The sequence below is a fragment of the Condylura cristata genome, unplaced genomic scaffold (assembly GCF_000260355.1).
Source record: "Condylura cristata isolate star-nosed mole 26May11 unplaced genomic scaffold, ConCri1.0 scaffold00014, whole genome shotgun sequence".
Taxonomy (NCBI): domain Eukaryota; kingdom Metazoa; phylum Chordata; class Mammalia; order Eulipotyphla; family Talpidae; genus Condylura; species Condylura cristata.
This window is the reverse complement of record NW_004567115.1, coordinates 18,289,603-18,310,508: the sequence shown is the minus strand read 5'-3', so window position 1 is coordinate 18,310,508 and position 20,906 is coordinate 18,289,603. Positions and strand designations below refer to the sequence as shown.

At 39.8% G+C, this 20,906-nt stretch overlaps 1 protein-coding gene across 4 annotated transcripts in view; it reads right to left on the bottom strand.

Moving 5' to 3' along the window:
- The window catches only part of RBPMS (RNA binding protein with multiple splicing), a 155,676-nt gene that overhangs the window by 48,757 nt on the left and 86,013 nt on the right, over positions 1-20,906 (bottom strand). For all 4 annotated transcript variants that reach the window (XR_001145447.1, XM_004682211.2, XM_004682210.2 and 1 more), the window contains exon 5: positions 7,156-7,306. Coding sequence is in view for 3 of the 4 variants with exons in the window: in XM_004682211.2 (XP_004682268.1) it covers positions 7,156-7,306 (151 nt within the window). In the remaining variant the exon portion in view is untranslated. The remainder of the gene's footprint in view (positions 1-7,155; positions 7,307-20,906) is intronic.

The following is a 20,906-nucleotide window of genomic DNA, read 5'->3' as shown; positions in this document are numbered from 1 at the left end:
TTATTTATTTCTATAAGAACTGGCTACAGACCACAGGTGTGGGGGAGCGTGGGGTAGTGAGAGGATTCACCAGAGACAGAGTGGGGAGCAGAACAGACAGATCCAGAAGTCTGCCACGCCATGTGGGTCACCTCCCTGGCCGGGGATTGAACTCGTGTTGCAGTAGCTGCAGGTAGCTTCATAATGCTGAGCTTTAACTCGTGTGCCACCAAGGAGGTCCTAAAACTCCTCAATTTTATCAGAATCTCCTTTGCACCCTTGGGGCTCCCATGCCATCATAAACCTTAACAACAAAACTGGGATAAAAACAAAAACCAGGTGAATAATGATTTGTGTCCTCCTCACCACCAATTCCTCGAGCAAGAGAATGGAGCAAGCTAACCCCAAACCCAAGACTCCTCATCTTGGGTTGCAAGGCATGTTAAGAAGAAAATTCAAGCCAATGTCTTCTTTACTGCTACTCAAAATAACAATGCTTTACATATTTCTCTTTCATAGAAAAGATTTCATGGCATTGTCCACATTTCCCTGCATTCCCCAGTGCAGCTTCATAGCACTTCACAAAGGAGCATCTTCCTTTAATCAGGAGGTTGCCATGCTCAACAACTTCCAGTCTCTCTCCCCACTGGTTAACTTAAGAGAAAATCCTTCAACCAGCCAAGGAAGGACTTCACCATTGTTCACATAAAGAGTCCTTAAAAATAAAGCTCTGGGCTAAAAAGACACTTCTCCAAAGAGGAAATGCAGATGGCCAACAAGCATATGAAAAAATGTTCAACATCACTCGTAATAAGGGAGATGCAAATTAAAACCACAATGAGATACCACCTCACCCCAGTGAGAATGGCACATCTTCAAACAACTAGCAACAACAAATGTTGGCAAGGATGTGGAGAAAAAGGAACTCTCCTGCACTGCTGGTGGGAATGCAAACTAGTACAACCACTATGGAAAACTGTTTGGAGGTTCCTCAAACTGCTAAACATGGAGTTTCCCTATGACCCAGCAATCCCACTCCTAGGTATCTACCCAAAAGACACAAAAACACTGATTGAAAAAGATACCTGCACCCCCATGTTTATTGCTGCTTTATTTACAATTGGAAAAACATGGAAGTAGCCCAAATGCCCAAAAGTAGATGAAAAAGATGTGGTACATATATACAATGGAGTATTACTCAGCAACCAAAAAAGAGAAACACATGTCTTTCGCAGCAACTTGGATAGAGTTGGAAAAGATCATGCTTAGTGAGATAAGCCAGAAAGAGAAAGAAAAATACTGGATGGTTTCACTCATAGCAAGAGTATAATGGACCAGGCGAGGAAATAACGAAAATAATGAACAACCATACACCAGAGACATTTTGCGGGGGTGGAGTGGGAAATGGGATCAAAAACGGGCGGTGGGAGGTGGGGAGGGAAGTGCACGGGATTATGGTGATGGCACATGGGTGACTTGGTGATGGGAAACCCGCAGGGATTACAATTGAGATAGAAAAAAAAAAAGTACAAAATGATGTAAAAATAAACTTATATATAAAAACACACACAAAAAATAAATAAAGCTCTGGGTATAAGGGAGGGGCAGTTTTATGTCATTCATCTTTGAAGGGGGCTCCTGTAAGCAGAAAAATTAGTCAGGAGGGAAAACAGAATGGAAAAATTAAAATTCATGTAGGTTGTATCATTGAGGATGTGCTCTCCAGAGGAGCCTCAATGTACTGGAATCCATCCAGATATTCTACTCATGGAGACCTGACCGACACATTCTTAGAGACCAATACCTCAGGGTTTTCATCAAGACAGTGATGAGATTTTATGCATACAGTTGGACACAGCCTACATAGGTAAAGCTGATAAATTCATTTAAACGCATGTGTAAGACTTCCTTCCAATTGGGGCCCTCCCTGGTAGCGCAACAGGTTGAAGAATAGCACTGTGGGGCTGTCCACAGCCAATGCAACACGATTTTGATATCCCAGGAGTTGATCTATGTGGCATGGCAAAACTCTCCTGACCACCCACTGCTCCCCTCAGCAGTATATTTCAGTGGATATGCCTGTTCTTTCTGCTCCCCACTGTCTCGGGTGAATCCTCTCACACTCCTGCACCTCTGGCCCGTACCCCAGTTCTTTTTTTTTTTAAAGATTTATTTACTTATGCATATAGAACTAGGGTACAGGCCAGAGATGCAAGGTCATGAGAGGCTTCACCAGAGACAGTGGGGAGCAGAACAGGCAGATCAAGGAAACACACTGCTGAGAGGAGCAGCGGGCGGGCCAGGAGAGGTCTGCCGCGCCATGTGGTCACCTCCAGGGCAAGCAGGGATCGAACTCATGCTGAAGTGGCTTTAGCTTCTTAGTGCTGTGCTTTAACCTCACTGCGCCACCACGGGGGGGCCTAAACCCCAATTCTTTTTGCATAAATAAATCTTAAAACAACAACAACAACAACAACAAAAAAAAAAACAGACCTCCAAAAGTTCTAAGTAATTACCTCACAGTCACCACTCTCTTTATATACATATGTATAAATATATAGAAAGGCATGTAGAAGGGTATACAATAGATATACAATAGGGTATACAATGTAATGTTAATAGTGATTATTTCCAGGCTAAAGGAAAACATGTAATTTTAATCCCCTGAATTTCATTATGGTCTCCCTCTTTTTGTAATAATAAAGTAGATCACCCACTGTCATTTTACAAGATGAAATGACAATACAATTTCATAAATTTAAAAGCAAAGAGGAATCAAGAAGGCCTGTTTTCTCAAATGTAGCTGGGCGAGACTGTGATCACATCAAAATTAATTGTCTCCAGTGATGTTCCTTGAAATGGATCAAAATGGATCATATACCAAATAGAAACCAACAACAGACTACAGCTTTAAATAATCCCTCACATTTTCTGTGTTATTTTTACTCTCAAAAAATTGAAAGACCAGTTCCTTCAATTCTATCCATCACAGAAGGCTTCCTTGCATATCTATTCAATCGCTTGGAAATTAGAAGTAGACATTTTCTGTTTGCTCAGTGTTAAGGACTTTATAGTAAAAAGGAGCCTGCTAAAGAACATAGGACCTACTCAAGTGTGACTATGTTATTTTCATGTTATCATTGATTTAAAGACTGGACAGCTGAAGTTTTAGGATCTCCAGCCATACAAAACAGGCTGCATGACTGCCTTTCCATCCACACCTTTTTCCATATGAAAAACTTTTAATACCACCTAACAGAATTGTTTGTCCTGCAGGTACAAGGAAACGTAGATATTCTCATTGTGGCTTCACTTTTTATTGAGCTAAAGTATTTCAAAGCTGTTGAAAACAGTTCAAATTTTTAAAAAAGTATTTATTTACTTGTGCATACAGACCTGGGGTACAGGCCAGAGGCTCAGGGGCAGCGAGAGGCTTCACCAGAGACAGAGTGGGGAGCAGAATAGGCAGATCGACGAAGTACACTGCTGAGGGGAGCAGCGGGCAGGTCAGGAGAGGTCTGCCATGCCATGTGGTCACTTCCAGGGCAGGAGGGAATTGAACTCATGCGGAAGAGGCTTTAGCTTCTCAGTGCTATGCTTCAACCCGCTGCGCCACCAGGGAGAGCCGCTAATTTTTTTTTTTAACAGTTCTAATTTTTTAATGACTTAGAATGAAGTACACTAAAACTAAATAAATTCATAGTGGTTAATTATTAAGATACACTTCATGGCTACTACCTTGGAGAGTTACACTGATGCTTAAATTTCACTAAGCAGTGACCTCTACTGACATCTTGTCTTTATCACCTGATGATGGCCTCTGAGGTCATGAATGAGTTGAAAGAGGCTCCTAAGGAGTACCTAAAAACAACTACAGTCAAGAGCAGGATCCTATACACTACTGGGCACTATGATGCAGTGAAGCCAATGACAAGTTTTGAGATGAGTGAAGCCTCTTCAAGCAAGTTACTAGGCTTTCTAGGCAGAACTTAGTTTCTTCAACTGTAAAATAGTACTGTTGAAAATCAAATAAGGTTAATTCACATAAAATGCTTAGCACAGTATTTGGAGCACAGTATCATTTACAGATGGGGAACACAAACTTCTGAGATAGTGATGTGCTCTTTTCATCTCTAATGTGGAATTCGTATGTTACAGAAGACTCCTTTCCTATACAAATACACTGGCTAAGAGAATTTTAATTTGTCTGCATCCCTTCCTGTTTTTTCACTCTATTTTTCTTTATTACACACATGGGAAAAAGAGGAGCAGCTCAAGTTAATTACTAAGGGAAATCTACTATTTCCCAGGATTATATGTGACTTTCATTCACCCTTTCACCTAATGTGCAAAGACAAGTGGCTAAAGTCACACAGTGGATGCCAGATGAGAAGCTCAAAGCTAATTTAATTATGAAACAACTGATTTTTTAAAAAAGCTTAAGCTTGCACTTCACATTTGCCTAGTCCTCTAGATATATTGTTCAACTCTCAACACAATCCAGTAATGCCATTTAGCTCTCAAGACAATCATGTGAATAAGGTATTATCCCTTTCTTACGGCTCAGAACAGGAGCACAGCAAGGTTAAATATTTCTAAGGTCACAAAGCTTGACAGTAACTAGCAAAAGTCAAACAATGACATTTTTGAGTCTATGGTCAAGATTCCTCATGAAGGCCAAGTTCTACCCTGGCTAGCTACAACACTGTCTTCTTACTCCAAATTCTTGGCATGAAGCAGGGTGCTCAGCATATAAAGCAGTCAGATGTGGGGGTAACTGACATTTTTCATATGGGCTCAAATTTCCAGACATCTCTGACCACTGTCAGTTTCATAGTGACTTTTAAGTCACGAGTTGTAAGCCTGGCCTCCCTGACTGTTCATGTGAGCTCAACAGGTATTTGAGAGAGTTCAAGTAAACATTTGTTGTATAAATGAATCATGGCACATTCTTCCTCTAGTGATGGCAATGGTACAACTCTGCCGCCACCAAATAATAATTTAGCAAAGAGAAGCATTTATTAACAACATCCACCCCTGCTCCATGACCCACCACAGAGAAGCCCACAGGACTATCCCAATCCACAAATTCTGTGATTTCATTGGTTACAGTCATCTCCTCTCATTCTCAAGTACCAACTATGGACATAAAGCTGGGGATCACCAGTACAGAACCACCAGTGTTCCTGATCTGTACCGTCCTTCTAGGAGAATCTGTGGCACAGACAAGTCCACAATTCCCAGAGGGAACTATGATGATGAGGCTGAGCTAAGTCACAGTGGAATTGTTGCTTGTCAAGGCCCCTGTGTCATTTAAAAAAAAAAAAAAGGCTATATTAAGAGAACTATGCAAACTTTTATGTTCTCAAGAATACACTGCTGTTTGGTGTTTGGATTCTTTTTTTTTTAACTTCAAGTTTGTTTTGTTATGAGCAGCCAGGCAAGTTTTGACTCTACCATGGAAACTATCTGACCTCTTCTGAGCTGTTCCATGCACAGGAAAGGGCAGTGGGCGGAGCTGGCCTGAGCGGAGCCCCAGGCTCTCCTAGTTGCAAGACTTGCGCATGTCCACTTAATCTATCTGAACTGGCTCCCACATCCTGATTACCTCTTTCAGAGCTGTTGCAGCAGAGTTACAAAATCTTTTGAGCTCTCAGTAAAGAATTGAAAGGATAAAAGAATTGCCAATATTACACTTCCCCTGCGCGAATTTTCAGAGTATTTGAAATATGAGGCAGACAAATTCACTGAAATAAGTTAGTCTAGATATTCTTTTCTAAATCAAGGTATCTAAGAAATTCTCTTTTCTGATGCCCTAAACAAGAGAAATTACAGAGAAATATTAAGGCACACAAATGTTAGAACTCCACAAATAGCCACATTAAAGTTATTTTATCCATTCATGACCACTATCACATTTATTAAATGTTACACACATGCACCATGCTACATGTGTGAACGATCCAGTACTATCCTAAAGCCCATACATCCTCTTGTACTGTAACAGCACCGTAAGATGAAACTTTTGTTTAGACTTCCTTTCCAAATAAGCAAATACTTCACTTTTCCCCTAAGACATGAAAGAAGAAAATTTTTTTCCCCATTATGATATCTAGTTTCAGAGAAAAATTTATTTTAGAACACACCAGGGGAGAAACTGTTATCTCTAAGTTTCTACTGTCAAGCAGCTGCTTTCCTAACAGCAAATGAGCTACAGAATGACTAACTTCCAATGCTCTGATTAAATCTGACATAAGCATGACATGAGGGGAGAAAGGAGCCCATGTACCCTTGGGTCTCAGTTACAGGGAAAGCAGGAAGAAGAGAAAGATCATGTGATTTGGAAAGAAGAATAAGGAGGACAGGACAGAAATATTCCATCGAACAGCAAGTCACTTGGGATTCCTTCAATGCCCTGCTAGGTTAAATGACACATGGCTTGTGTGCTGACAGGAAGTATAAAGGCCTATCTCATGTTTCACTTATACTACTGCTTGAGCATGAGAAACAGAATTGATACATCTTTTTCACATAGTTTATTAAAAGGAAAAATGGCAGCTTGGACATTTAAGGCAATAAGCTAATTAGGTAGTGGTAAAAGACCTGTTCAGCAATTAATCACTAGTGTCCTTAACAAATTAATTTAAAACAGGAAGATCCAGCTGTCCTTAATGCTTTACTGGTTCTAGTTAGATGATTGTTCAACTATATAAATTCTTTGGATATATTTCCTTTCCCCTCTAGATTTATAGTTAAACTGTTCACAAAAACAGAACAAACTTAAGATCTGCCTCATTTACTAAAGCCACAGGACTGTTATTTTTAACAAATGAAGTGAAGGGAGTCCTGAGAACCAAGTCTCCTCTCCAGGCCTAGGGCTTAAAAGGGTTTATGCCCCAAGGCAAATACTGTTAATAAGGTCAACAACACAATAAGGAAATCTATAGCACTTCAAGTGAAATTTTGTACTTAAGGTTCTGATCAAGCCAAAACATCTTTCAAGGCAGCGAATCACAAACAAGATTGCTGTATTTGGAATTCAGTAAGAAAAGTCAGCCTCTTCACAGGAATGAGAAATGACAGCCAGCTCTATGTCCATGGTGTAATCTAACATGCAACATGCAAGCGCTTCTTATTCATATTTTTCCCTTCAAAATTAAAAATAGATCAACTTACATGGCTCTCTGGCAATGAACTGAGGTACAGTGTTGGGCAGAGGAGTACTGGGGTTTGGAGTCCCTACTAGTTTGTTCTTGGCCATCTTCGTGTTTGCCTTAGCAAACTCTAGTCGTAGTGTTTGCGGAATTTCAGGATCGAAGCGGATGCCCTTTGGAAATAAAGAACAAATGGAAGATGTTTTCATTTCCTTAGAGTCAAACCGGAATGGTGACAAAATAAACACACCATTAAGTCCTGGCCTGTTAGAAAAAAAGGTCAGCAAATGCTTTCATTCTCACTCCTTACACAGACTACAGAGATGCATAACACACCATGTTCAGAAAGCCAGGGAGATTTAGTTTATGTAGTTGAAAAACTTAGTTACATGAGTCTGTCAGAAAGTGAAAAGACAGTTAATGGACGGCTTCCCTCATGTGAGGAATATGAATAGTCAAGTAAAACAAATGGGCAGAACACAAAAATAATTCTTACACTGAAACTCATACTAATTCCCAGAGAGGAAGGAGAGGGAAGGTGACAGGGCCTTGGTACTCCAGTTCTGGCAGCAGGTAAGTGAAGCTCGTGCAGATCGGGGGTGCGTAGCTGTCCTCCCCGTATCAGTTACATGGAAAAATGGATAGAATTTGGGTATGAAAGAGTTACATGGTTTTCCAATGATCCTTTTCCTTCCTGTACAAAAACTTTCAAGTTCAAGGTTTAGATAAGGACTAGCTAATGTCTAGCATGGTTAGAAACTTCAGCTATCGGTGGCCACTAAGAATGAAAGAATTAATGTAAAGCCCTCTGTAATACTGAAAACTCTTATGAGGCCTAGATCTTGACCAGTGTTCTGAGAATGACTTAAAGCAATATGTAATTTTCAATGGCTTGGCTTCATCACTTTCAGAGGGGAAGAACTCTCATCCCTTTCTAACTGAAGAGCTTTCAACCATGGATACATGCACCGAATTACTACAAAGACAGGAGAAGTTTAAGACTTTTAAATGTAATTAGCATCATTTACTTGTAGTTGACAAATTGACATTAATTCTGAATGTCTCACTGTGGTACAATATGATTTTTTTTTTCCTGAGCTTGCTCATTTGCTACATGGAGAGAGAAAACCAATTATATTGGCCAATTAAGACTGTCATTTGAATTACCTTTGAATGGTTTACCTGTAACAAAACATCCTGTAAATCATACACTCAGATTCAAGATTTATGGCAAGATAAACCTTCTGAAAGCCTCCCTCCCATTCAAGAATGTCTGTTACAAATCATAATGAGTAATTTCATGATGATCTCTTTCCAAAGGCCATGGACTCTGGATCTCAACAATAGTGCCAGACATATCCCAGTATTGTGCATAATGTCTATCTCAAGCAGCCTCAGGCCCATGTCTGTCAGAATAATGTAGTCTAGAAAGGGATTAGTTTTGAAAAAGAGTCTGCTAAAAGCACAGGTTTTCCATTCAGTACACATGTGGGTCCCATAAACCCATTCTTTAGTTTGAAGGAAATTAAGAGCAATTTCTGTTAAGAAATTAATAAGACTGAATCTGTAGACCAGAATGAATGACTTTGAACTGAACTTCACAGGCTCAACTCCAAAGATAGGAGAGGAAGAGGCTGTGATTGGAGAGTAATGACAATAAGAGAAATGAGGGGAGAAAAGGGAAGGAAAGAGCAGGCCTGAGGGAGATAAAACAAAAGCACAGAGCCCTGACCCACAAATGCCCTGGAGTGGGTGGAAATTTTTCTGTGTGCGACTTATCCATTTTCTGAGAAGAAACCAATCCGAGATGGTAAACAGGTGGGGTGGGCAGGAAGAAAAGGAATCCATTTCAGTTAAATGAAATGTATAAGAAATTTTGCCTGTAACTGGTCTCAGTTTTTGTTTTAATTTAGGAAACCTCAGCATTATCTTGCCAAAAAAACATAGAAGGAAAGAGAACAAAGCAGTATTCTGGCCATCCGCTTCCACTTAGGAGCATTTCACCCTATCAAAGTTAGTATCACAAGAGAATAAATATTTCCAAATAAGGGCCTGAAGAGCTATGGTCTTTGCTGGGAGGCCAATACAATCTGCCTGTCACTTAAGGTATGCTGTGGACTGGTTGCAACTTCACACCTTATCCCAAGTAACTCCTTGCCATCAATTTCAGAGGAAGTGTTTCCTCCCTCCCAAACTTGTCCCACCATCCTGTGAGATAATCACTTTCCTAAATTTGACCTCACTTAGCATGAGCAGTATAGTATCGCCCAGAAAACAGTCACACCAAAGAGCTCTCCAGAAATGGAGCATGAGGCTTCCATAGTGAGCACAGGGAGGCTGCACCTCTGTGTCCAGACCTCAACCGGTGCACTGTGCTGCAGTAAGCCCAGTTCTACAGCTGGGGCTGGGCAAGTGGCTCACACCCTAAATATGTTGAACTAGTACTCCCTCATGCCCCGCCTCTCTTCTGTTTGAGCTAAAATACCATCACCAACATCATGTTCCAAATCAAAGCTCCAGCTCTTTATTTAAAAAAAAAAAAAATTAAAAAAAAAAAAAAAAAGAGCTCAGAAGTTAAAATGACCTAATTTGTTTGGCAGCTTATTCTGAGGCTGGAGGCTTACAATATGAGCCACATTCCTCTAACATCTTTAGCAGCAGTACCATATTTGGTAATCAATATCCTCCTCAGCTAAGTTTCTATCCATAGGGCTTAAAGAGAGCCAAAGACATCTGAAATGTCAGAGAAGGAAGAAAAGGAGGCACCAGGGGTAGAATGGGAAAGAAAGAAAAGAAAAAAGTGAACCAGGAAACATGAAAAAATAAACCTTGTGCTCATAACACCTAGTAAGATTCTTTGGCCACAGTAACCACATTAAACACTGGTCGGGATAGATTACTGTCCAATAGAAGGGGAAATCAGTGATTTCAAAAACCATCTTTCCCTTTCCTGCCTGTAATTCACTAAAACCCTTGCAAACAGAAACCTTTCTCTTCCAAATGCAAATTGTGTCATATTTTCTGAGCATGAGTGTATCATTTTACTTATAAGCAACCCAAATCAACTGGCTACAGGACTGTCTCCTTAAGATGGCCTCAAATCAACAAAGTGCTCACTATTTTCCAGACAGGCTGAACTCCCCATCTAAGGCTGCTCTAGAAGATGTAGACAATGTTAAGACACACACACACACACAGAGGCAGTTTTGAATCTATATGCTTATATGTTAAGAGTCAAATGTCCCAAAAGTTGTATGCTTGATTCCTGAGCCCCCATGATAGCATTTGGACGAGGGGTTTTCAAGAGCACATTAGATTTATGTGAGGTAATGGTGGGCTTTACTACTTGTGATGGGGCTACTGCTCCCGTAAGAGCACCAGAGATTTCATTCTGCAGTATACCAAAAAAAGGCAACGTGACAGAGACAGCACCAAGGCACTGTCTGCAAGCTAGGAAGGAGGCAACTTGATGTTGGCCTATTGAGCCTCCAGAATGAGATAATTGTCTGCTGTTTAAGCCATTCAATCTATGGTATTTTGTTATAGCAGCCTGAATTAAGACACCAATGCTAGTAGTGCAGGTTTTTTCCTGTGCCACAGTTCCTAAAATGTCCCACAGTATACTTTCTAATTCTTCTTCTGTGGACTTACATAGTAAAATCTCCCCTTCTCCACCAGACCCATCATCCAAACCCCAATCATTCTTACTCACTGCAGGGAGCTCAACCCTTAGTTGGCATATGTGACCACCAAAAGTACTAATAATTCAATCTGAAACATTACAGAGAACAATCAGAGATGGGGGGGGGGGAGGAGAGAAGGCCCTCGCTGGGGGGAATACATTAAATATTATCAATCTTAACTTAGAGAAAGTCACTTAATACAGTCCAGACTATGTAGAGAAATTGTTTAAAAATCCTCTCTTTATCCTATCTCTTAAATGGAAGTAAGGCAAAATCATTATTTGCAAGCTGAGAAGGTTAAAAGTATTAATTTTCGGCCCTCCCTGGTGGCGCACTGGGTTAAAGCACAGCACTGAGAATCTAAAGCCGCTTCGGCATGAGTTTGATTCCCGCCTGCCCCGGAGGTGACCACATGGTGTGGCAGACCTCTCCTGACCCACCCGCTGCTCCCCTCAGCAGTGTACTTCGTCAATCTGCCTGTTCTGCTTCCCGCTCTGTCTCTGGTGAAGCCTCTCACCGCTCCTGAGCCTCTGGCCTGTACCCCAGTTCTGTATGCACAAATAAATAAATCTTTAAAAAAAAAAAAGAAAAAGGATTAATTTTCTAAGTTGTGAGCATTAGCAAATGTAAAATTTTGTTACCTATGTTAGAGAGTCTAAGCAAGTTAGAAAACATTAAAATGCCATTTTATTCTATCAAACTTTGGGAGTATTAAAAGAATAAGTGAATAACTACCATAAAATAAAGCAAAATAAATGGACAATTGAAAGGAAATTACTAAATCCCAAAGATCCTGATCTACAAGAACTGAGAAAGTCACTGTAACTATAGCTATTTCAGTAACTTTCTGGAAGACAAAATAGAGTAACTATAAATTGAAGAAATATTGTTGTGATACTGGTTTCTTGTGAACACTAGCTATGTGCTGGAATGGCTGAATGGTTACAAATCATGAGTTTGAGATCACATGAGGAAACTGGACCATTCTGAACAAGAAGGCACATCTTTCCAACTGTTCTTCAGTAATGTGACAGATACTGGATTGTTATAGCACATTGGTGGAGATAAATACTAGCCAGCATTTTATTCACTGAATAATGAAAGTGGGAGGAAAGGAGAAATAAGAGCTAGTCTACAATACTTAAAATATCCTAAAGACGTATGCTCTTGTGTAATGGGTAGACCATGATTAAACAAAGGAATGTAAAAGCCATCAGAGAAAATGGGGAAAGCTGAATATAGATTGGATATTTATTGGTATTTGGACACTGTCCCTTTTTTTAAGGTGTGACAGCAGCTATTATGGTAATGTAGTTTTTACTATAGAAATACAGAACATATATGATGACATAATACACCATGTATTTAAAATACTTAAGCACAATAGATAAAGTAAATGCAGGTACATCCTGGGGGTGGGTGCATGACTGTTCACTACTTCACTTTTTGGTATGCCAGAAGTTTCACAATACAAGGTAAAAATGTTAACAAAGGCCCTCCCTGATGGCGCAGCAAGTTAAAGCACAGCACTGAGAATCTAAAGCCACTTCCCCATGAGTTCGATTCCCGCCTGCCCCGGAGGTGACCACATGGCGCGGCAGACCACTCCTGACCCGCCCGCTGCTCCCCTCGGCAGTGTACTTCCATGATCTGCCTGTTCTGCTCCCTACTCCGTCTCTGGTGAATCCTCTCACCCTCCGCAACTCTGGACTGTACCCCAGAGTTCTGTATGAATAAATAAATCTTAAAAAAAAAAAAGTTCTCTATGAATAAATAAATTTTTAAAAAAAAAATGTTAACAAAAATTTAACCACACTTACCCCTTCAAATTTTGTGCAATAGATACAGGATTAGTGAAATAAAGTCCCTGTCCTTAGAAATCAGAGCTCAGTCTGGTGGGGAAGCTTTTTAGGTAAGCCAAAGGTTCTATTAACAGATAAATACACTGTGCAGAGAACCACGGGGAACAAAGCTAAGGTGTACAATAATCTCAGCTCCTACCCAGACTGAAATCAGAACCAGGAGCAGCACCACAGAGGAAGTGATGGAAAAGCAGAAATTTACCAAGTGGCAGTCCAGGAAAAAGCTCAGCAAAGTTCTGTGACAGGATGTAAACAGAGCATGCATGCATGTATTTGTGCATGTGTGTGTGTAGAGAAGTCAGGTGGAACAGATGGGTGAGGTAAGACACCTTTCAGCCATGAGTATAGACTTTGAATCATTGTATGTCTAAGCCATCAAGATTTTTGAAACTGGGAAACATGGTTAGATACAATAAAGCTGTAATCCTCAAAACCAAGAATGCATCAGAATTGTCTGGAAGACTTCCTAAACACTGGGTGCTATGACATTTTGCCAGAGGTTCTGATTATGGTCTGGATGGGACCTGAGGAATATGCATTTCTCAAGTTTCCAGGAGGGTAGGAATACTGCTGGAGAATATTTGAAAATCACTTAGTGTAGGTGTGTCTTTGGTGCAAGGGCAGCTGGATTAAACTGGGAGACCAGGCATAAAGCAGTGAAGAGTAGAGCTGGAAAGAACCTTTAGTTGGGAATGGTCAGTCTGATGGTCCTCCTTTTCTGGGACCACCACCTGGAGAAGCCCAAGTTTAAGGTCTATTCTCTTACTCCCCTGACAATAGCTGATCATCTAAGGAACACAGGCTGACCAGACATGATTTTCCTCCTGAGGATTTTAACCTACATTACTGAAAGAGACAGATGTATTTGGAAGCCAATCACTATAATAGCCTACCGCTAGAGATAAAGTCTCCAAACTCCTATTACCAAGATCTTCAGAGCCACCCTTGTGCCTGATGCGAAGTCTTACTTGGTTCATCCTTCAAGTTTGTGAACGTCATGTTATCCCTTATGCTTCTATCATTATAGTAGGTTGGTTTGTCAGTTCTTAACTAGGTACAGGGAACCTGAAAGCATGCATTCAAAGAAAAAAAAACTAGTAAACAGACAAATTTATATAGTTAATGAGAACAATGTCTATGGGAATATTAAGTTTCAAAAAAGATATTTGGGGATGTTTAGTGCATGACCTTAAGCATAGTGTGTGAAAAATAAACTAAGTGTGAAAGTCCAGAAATGTTCTAATGTGACAACCAACCTATTAATAATGGTAACTTTGGTGATGGTGGCAAGGGAGAGATATTATTCTGTGTAACTATTATTCAACTAGCTGGTGTTTCTGTTTAGAGTGAAAAAAAAAAATGTTCCTAACAACTTCACTGTAATAGCACAGTTGCAGACATAACACAAGAATGCCTGTGTGCCATCTGCCTACATTACCCACACATACCCCCTCCCCCCCCACCAAAACTGCTGAAACTGAATGAATGCATGGTGCCTTCAACCCTTCCTAGTATGATTTCCAAAAAAACAAGGACACTCCTTTGTTTTCTTGACCTAAGATCTAATCCACAATCATACAGAGCATTTAGTTGTCATCCCTTCAGTCTCCCCGAATGTTTTCCTCAGTCCTTGTCTTTCACGACCATGACATTTTTGAAGAGTGCTGACTTCACTTTGTAGAACATTCTTCCATTTGTGCTTATCTGATTCTTTTCCTGATTCAACTCAGAGCATGCATTTTTGGCAGGATGTATTTCATTCTCCATGCACTGTGTCAGGTGGCATATGATGTCATCTTTGTCCCACTGCTAGCAATATTAACTGACCACATGCCAAGTTTCTCCTATAAGGCTGCAATTTCCCCCCGCTTTTAATTATTAAGTGTATCACAGGAAGATACTTCAGAGAGTGTGTGTGCATGCATGTGTATGCCTATTTTCTTTCTCATCAAACACTTAACACCTCTTCATTTTTACATGAAATAATCTTTACAGCTGGCTGCTAAATGGTGATCTGCTAATCCCATGGTACCTTCGGCACTTATTTTCTATTCTACTCCACTTTCTTTCCAAATTTTCCTTCCCGTGTTTGTAGTTTCTTCTGATTCCTACTTCTCTTGTACTTAAAACAGGAATACATCTTAAGTTTAAGACTTATTAAACAGCATTACTATAAAAAAACAAACTTATTAATAACTACACTTTTATATTAAGTTATTTTTAAGTGTATGGCTAATATGTATATTTAAGAATTATTTGGGTTAGTTCTTTCCCATGTCCTCTGCATTCAGTGTGGTTGTTTTGTTCATTTGAGACTCATTTGTTTCTGTAGTATAGGTTCTTCACCCACCCTCGCTGTCTTTACTTTATCTATGTAGTAATGGTAGGTCAAATTGTTTTACTGTTTTAAATGATTCAGCAAGTCAGTTAAGTTATAAGTAGTTTTATATAAATTGACTAAAATCCTGAGGACTCAGAATTTTAAGCCCTCATCTTTGACATACTATGATTTCATCAGTAGAATCTTTTGAAAAAAGCTTCTAAATAACCAGAGGTTTAATATAATTTGTGGTAGTTACTTTAATTTTCGTTTCTAACTGAAGTATGTTTCAATGTCAGAGGAGATGGGGAGGTAATTGGAGCTAATCAGTCAAATTCCTGGCCTGAACCTGGAGGACTGGGCATTCTCCTGGTGAGCAATGGGTCCAATATACAAAATCTCAATAAAGACAAATTCAAATGTTTAAGGACATTATTCTCAATAACTGGTCACCAGTTAGTAAGTTAAATTGGTTAAAACCTATATTAGAGAGCATCAATTGCTCTTCTTTTGCATAATAGGTGCTAGGCAGGGGTTACTGGGGTGCCACATGTTCCTTAAAGCAGAGTAATTTTGGTCACCAGAAACTACGAACAACAAACCCTAGTAAATCCATTTTTGTCTGTAATTATCAGCCCAGTCCTTCCTTAGCTCCCTTTACAGATAGGGTCAGTGAAACCCCATCATGTCCAGGAACCTGAGGAAAGGAGCTCAAATCAAAATCAAACTTAGCTCTGATCTCTTTCTAACCTATGTACCTGATCTTGTTTCACCTCCCCACTCCACATCACTCCATCTTGATTTCAGGTCTAGCCCCAGATCCTGTGAAAGATGTAGTACATACATGGCCCTTGTGTTCACTCTAGCATAGCTCCCTGCAGAACCAAGTGGAGCGCATTTACCTGACCTGCACTGCTGGCCCTTCTCATTACCGTATTTAAGTTACAATTGTTTATGCTCTCTCTTTTTGAAAGTAGTGACTATGTCCTATAAGGCAGAAGAAATACAATAGTAGAGTGAGACTGGGGGTTGCTGTAAAGTAATTTGCTTTCTAAACAACTGGGATTATCAAACATTAAACAGAAAAGGTTTGAATTAACATTGCTAGTTTTTGTAAAGATTGGTACGTGAGGAACAAGAACCAATTCAGCTCTTGGGAATAACTAAAGAGCAGGGCATATACACTGCTGGAGATGTACGTCTATATGTACAGCTGCATTGTAATTCACTGAGATCATGTTTTGGTTCAACTTTGGCAAACAACTGACTTCTAGTTCGAGAACATCTTTGTCACAAGGAAATAACCTGGGAACATTCATCTTTCAAGTCCTAAAAGGGAGTGAAGCTGAAATAATTTATTTTGCCTTTTGGAAATTAAGACATATGAACCATTTTCTAAAATTATTGCTAGACATGTCATTGTTATCAGAAACTAGGAGCTAAGTAAAACTTTGGAGATATTCTGAGAGCTCGAGGGGCCAAAATATATTTAGTTTCCTGAACAATGTCAGTTTGCTACAGGCAGCACAAAACACTCCTCAGAGCAGAAACAGACTATAGGCAAGTTACATGCAAAAAATTTTCCCAGGAGTCTGCAAACAACTATTCTATTCAATTTGGGCCTTAAGGTGACTAAACGACAGAAAGCAAATAGAAACCTGAATCTGGGCTCTATAATCTGTTAGAGTGAAATGGATGAGGATCCTAGAGACAACAGTGTAGAAGAGGAACTTAAAGAACTGCATTTTATACATATATGGCCTGGACAGAAAATGGGAATGAGGAGAAAAATCAAAGATACAATTTAAAAAATTTCTCCCAACTAAATGATATTTCTGAAAACGAGCAAAGGTTGTCTATTACTTATGAACATACTATTATCTCACAAGTGTGATGCCCAAACATTGACAGAAGAGAAGCCAGGGAGCTGGTGGAGAACTAGGGCAGCTTCCTGGATGCTAACCAGTAAACATTTCTTTTCACAAAGCATAAAATTCACAGAATCTGAATGCTGAATTTTTAGAACCTCTTAACAGCTTTCAACCATGGGCAATGTCCTCACACCTGTGCTTCCATCCAACATACTCTCTCTTAGGGATATCTGGAGTTTGTGAGGGTGCATGGGGGCTGTGAAATGACCGAAGGGTTTTTAGTCCTACAATAAAGTACAGACAAGACAGCCCCATACAATATAAGGGCAGTCTTATTTAAAATGCCAAGTTCCCAACAGAAGATCCAGAAAAAAAATCAAGAAATACATGTAAACTCAATGTGTGTGTGCATGAGAAAGTGGAAGAGAGAGTAAGGGAGGGAAGGAGAAAGAAGTTCTATTATTTTACAAACACTATTATTTTCGGATAATATAAAGGTTGTTGTACAGTTTTTCACTATGTTGAAATTTAGGTAGTTATGGATTCCAACAAAGAATGAACATGTGAGAAGAATCCATCAGGGTAAACCGTATTTCATACTTTTCCTAAATATGGGCATTGCTCACAGAATCACCAAGGCTGTTAATACAACAGCCTGTGCTGCTGGGTCACTGCCCATCGAGAAACCACCAAACCAATTACACCTTGTTCTTTTTCTTAATTCAACCACCTCCAAGTGCATGCCCTGGGCTTACCTTACCACTCACTGTCCACCCTGCTTTTGCAGAGTCAGTTTTAAGTATGTGTTCTCTCCACTAACAGTGCATCTGTATTAAACCTTAAGAAAGAAAAGCTGCCCCAAACTCTGATTATATGTAGCCACCTGGGTTAGGTTGGGCTGTGAATCCATCGCCACCTTCACAGCTTCAGTTAAACAGCAGGTTTCTAGATGTCTTATGTCCCCCTTTCATTAAAGGAGTTACAACTGTTTTAGTTTTAAAACTGAGCTTCTTTAAAACAGTGACATTTTCTCTTGCTTTGGAAAAAAAACTTCAGTGGCAGTAGGAACAGGCATCCAGGTTTATCCTAGAATATCTTTCTAAGATTTATCCTTGATTTTTTAACTATGTAATTTCTCTTCTGACAATCTCAGATCTCTGAGTGATGAAATACCAGAGTGAGTTTGGTCAATGTAAACATACTATTACCCTCACTATCCATCCTAGGTCTGGGGGAAAAAAAGGATTTTAACATGATTTCCCACTGACTAAGTTACTCCCTAAAATGCAGTTATTATCCTAGGCTTCACCTTTAGTCATGTCCATAGCCGTGACAATTCATACCCTCTCTCACCACTAAGCCAGACTCCTACAGTGAAACCTACAATGGTTAAGGACTTACAAAGCCCTAACCCACAATGAGACAATTTTCATCTCTGCTCCTTGAGCCCAGAAAACCTAGAGAAGCAACTAGGAGAAGATGGTCTTGAATTCCCTCCCACTTATCGGTAAAGGTGACAAGAACCCTGGCTCTCCAGAGGTGTTGTCAGTTGCAATTAACTACAGGGACTAAAAGGTTAAGGACATACAAAGCCCTAACAACACAATGAGAAAAATTTCATCTCTGCTCCTTGAGCCTGGAAAACCTAGAGAAGCAACTAGAAGATGGTCTTGAATTCCCTCCTACTTATTGATAAAGGTGACAACAACACACAACACTAGCTCTCCAAAGGTGTTGTCAGCTGCAGTTAACTACAGGGACTACAAAATGACAGTTCAAGACATAATCACAATTGATTCTGGGGCTTAAATTGTGGTCATTAGGTTTACGGGTTTTACAGTTAGACTCTGCGTTCACTGCCTATCTTAGATATGTTGTTAAACCTTTTGGGGGTGTCAATGTCCTCAAATATAAACTGGGAGATAAAGTCCATACCTCACAGAGTAGGTGCTAAGGAAGAATAAGTTCTTGTTGATGGCAGGTTAATGTCCAATGTACAATGAACAGTCCCATGACCCTCTCTACTCATTAGCTAAGAAGCTGCTATGCCTAATAAGAATTTATAAGATTTTCTTTTCTTTTGGTCTTTCCAAAAAGGTGCTTTGATACCACTTGTAAATGAGAAGGATGAGATTTAAACTCTGAGATTCCCTCAACTGGAAGAAGGAGCAGAAGACATGAGCTACTGTCATGGCTGGTGCTGTGCAGTTTCACAATTCCTGTACTTTGCTGGGTTTCATTTCCCTGACAGGGAGCTGTCCTGTTTCTCTTATTTCTTTCTGCTGGTTTACACAGCCACTGAGGGGACTGACTAGTAACCTACAGGGACGGGCTCCACTTTGTAGAAGAGTGTGGTAGAAGGTCTTTGGAAGTATTTGGGTCTCCATGTGACTCGACCATTCACCCTGGTTAAATTTATTTCTTATCCATTAAAGCACTTTTGTTAGTCAGCCAACCCCCCTGTGTACATAACCATGCCCTGGGAGAATCTGCTTTGTATAGAATGACTATAAAGTCATGACAGGGCCTTTGAAGAAGCTATAAACTCAATCTTTAACATGTCAACAGAATCAGAGTCACACAGAGTTTATTTTCCAAAGGGTTGAGAGGGCATGGTTATTTGAACTTTTGCCACTATGTTTTCAAGCTGTCCTGCAAAGGAAGATTGAAAGACCTGGATCCTGACAATGTTAGGAGAAAGGCTAGGTCTCCCCCTCAGGTCTGGTCAGTTACCCATTAAAGCAATATTTTACATTGACGTTTTTGAAATAGATAATATTACACAGAAATGTAGTCCAGGGTGCAGATGCTTTTCTTCTTTCATGCAGGAATCCTGACGTTAACACTTTTACTTTGAGGATTGTGAAAGTAAACAAGGGTCAACTGTTCCAGAAGGAATGAGACATCTCTTGGAATCCTTAACACTCAAACACCAAAGGTGGCTGCTACAGCCAGCAGTCAGTCCCCTTCATAATATAGTCCTTGTGCTTTTTCTTGTTCTCTTTTCACAGGGGGGCATGGAGGGTCAATTACTATTCTCATAAGTATCCCTGCTTTCCCTTTCAGGAGAAAAAAGGTAGCAGGAGGCATGACCTCCTTTTAGTCCTGCTACCTGCTGAATGAAGGAACTTAAAGGCACTCAGAATGAGAGTTGAAAAGGAATGTCAATGTGACCATATAAGTAATTTCTATGCTATATGATTCTTCTCTGGAAAGCCTAGACTATGGGCTTAAATCAGTGAGTATGGCACTGAGGAAAAGGGAAAACAATGAAACTAACAAATTAGATTGAAGAGGGAAAGGATGTCTTGCCAAATAAATACTAGTTACATAGCCTATATGTGAAGTTCATTAAAAGTAAGAGTCCCTACCAGGCGAGAACATAACGAAAATAATGAACAACCATATACCAGAGACATTTTGCGGGGGTGGAGTAGGGAACGGGATCAAAAACGGAGAGAAGTGCACGGGATTATGGTGATGGCACACGGGTGACTTGGTGATGGGAAACCCGCAGGGATTACAATTGAGATGGAAAAAAAAATGTACAAAATGATGTAAAAATAAACTGTTATAAAATTTAAAAAAAAAAAAAAGAAAGAAAGAGTCCCTAATGTTAAGACTGGAGTTTTAAAGAGTTGGGTGGTTGTTCTTCAAAAAAAAAGACTACTGACATAGAACTACACACTAATTGCTGAAGGAAAGTCTCCCGTCCAATACCTGTTAGCCACATGCCTGGCAAAGACATGGATATATGTGTTTGTGTCTAAAACATTTGCCTACTCCAAAAACATGCTGAATAACTATTAGTATTGTACAGTGTAGCTTCAAAATAAAAAATGTACCTGTGTTTATGTGGGAAAAGATGAACATGCATCAGCTCCGAGAGACATGCAGGTTGAGAGAATGTACACTCTTCCTTAAGTGCCACCTAAAGTATTTGTTAGGTCATTTGAGGACTTAACTTTCCACATATGCTTTACAAATCACTCTGTAAAGTTTACTTTGAGTCTTTATTAGTGACTAACTAGTATAGG